Here is a 1,361-nt window from a genome sequence, read left to right as displayed (position 1 = left end):
TTCTGTGTGTGCTTTGGCAGGTTTCCACAGCTGACACACACTATCTCGTTGCATTCCTTTCGGTGGGGAGACAGCTCCCCTTCTCAAACTGTGACAGCTGGTATGCTAGTGGGAACTGTGCATCCTCTAGTATTGATCATAGAAATGAGCTATCCTAGAAAGCAAAATCTTAGTTTGTATCCAAAATATCATATAGTATTTCTGACTTAGGCTGCAAGTGGTAGGTGGCTTGTACAGGGCTGAAACAAGTTCCTTCAGTAAGAAGGAAATTTTTTTTAAAGGTTTTCAGTCTATGATCCTCAGCAGTAAACTTGTACATCAGGAACTCAACTTTCTTTTAGAAGGAAAGGAGTTTCTAAACCTCTAAAATTTTTTTTGGAGTGAGCAGTGGGTTTACAAGGAGGTCATATCCTTATACTTGCAGATTTGAGTCTTGAATCTAGTATTGAGTTTTGCTTCTCTAGATATTAATTCACAAGAATGTACATAGACAATTTTATTTTTATATAGAAACAATTTATTTGTGTATCAAACACATCCATAATTTTTATATACAATTTGTATATTTGTGTGTAGATATTAGATTTTATTTATCAAGTATGTGTATATATAATAAAAGTACAATTAGTAGAGGTTAACTGTCGTTTTCAGCATGGAATCAATTTGTATTGTACCTATCAATGGAAGCGCTTTTTGTTGGGTGTTAAAACACTGAATTAAGTAGCTTTGAAATGACCGGAACTGACAGTATTGATTAATACTTTGAAATGTTAAAGTGCATCAGGACCTAAGCTTTTTTTGAAAAAAATCTCTGTATAGCTTCAACCTAATATCTTAAGCTGTCTGTCAGACACAGCAACTGGAGCACTGTATTTGTCATTTTGAACCTAACCACATTGACATTCCCTGTCGATGCATTAAATGTGGTGAATGAGCAACGTGGAACTGTAATGAGTGGACAAAGGTGAACACTATCAACAGGCCAAAGCTTTGTAGAGCTATCATTTCTAATGTATGGTATGATCTTATTTCTGGGATATCTGATTAACATGATGTTTTGCAAATGGATTAGATCTTGTCTAACTCTTTTACGTAGCAACGGTTTCAAAGATGTGGAGTCTGTCTTGTTTAAATTTACCTCTTTTCCCCTCCCTAGTTGAACCTGTTGTGAGCTTAACGAAAGGACCAAACCCTCTAATAGATGGTGCAAATAGGACAATAGCAGCCACTTGTACAGCAGCCACTGGAAAACCTGCTGCCGAAATTGACTGGGAAGGAGGTCTTGGTGAAATGGAATCCAGCTCTACTTTGTTTCCAAATGAAACAGTGACAGTTGTAAGTCAGTATATGATTGTCCCTAC

At 36.6% G+C, this 1,361-nt stretch overlaps 1 protein-coding gene across 1 annotated transcript in view; it reads left to right on the top strand.

Moving 5' to 3' along the window:
- Positions 1–1,156: 1,156 nt before the first annotated feature.
- PVRL3 (poliovirus receptor-related 3) overlaps positions 1,157–1,361 on the top strand; it is a gene marked incomplete at its 5' end in the record, with an annotated part of 13,749 nt that continues 13,544 nt past the window's right edge. Inside the window, one exon of the mRNA XM_010139682.1 lies at positions 1,157–1,357. Coding sequence (XP_010137984.1) covers positions 1,157–1,357 — 201 coding nt within the window. The remainder of the gene's footprint in view (positions 1,358–1,361) is intronic.

This window comes from Buceros rhinoceros, unplaced genomic scaffold (genome assembly GCF_000710305.1).
Source record: "Buceros rhinoceros silvestris isolate BGI_N320 unplaced genomic scaffold, ASM71030v1 scaffold7517, whole genome shotgun sequence".
NCBI classification, from domain to species: Eukaryota; Metazoa; Chordata; class Aves; order Bucerotiformes; family Bucerotidae; genus Buceros; species Buceros rhinoceros.
The sequence above is the reverse complement of the archived record's forward strand: the minus strand, read 5'-3'. Positions and strand labels throughout refer to the sequence as shown.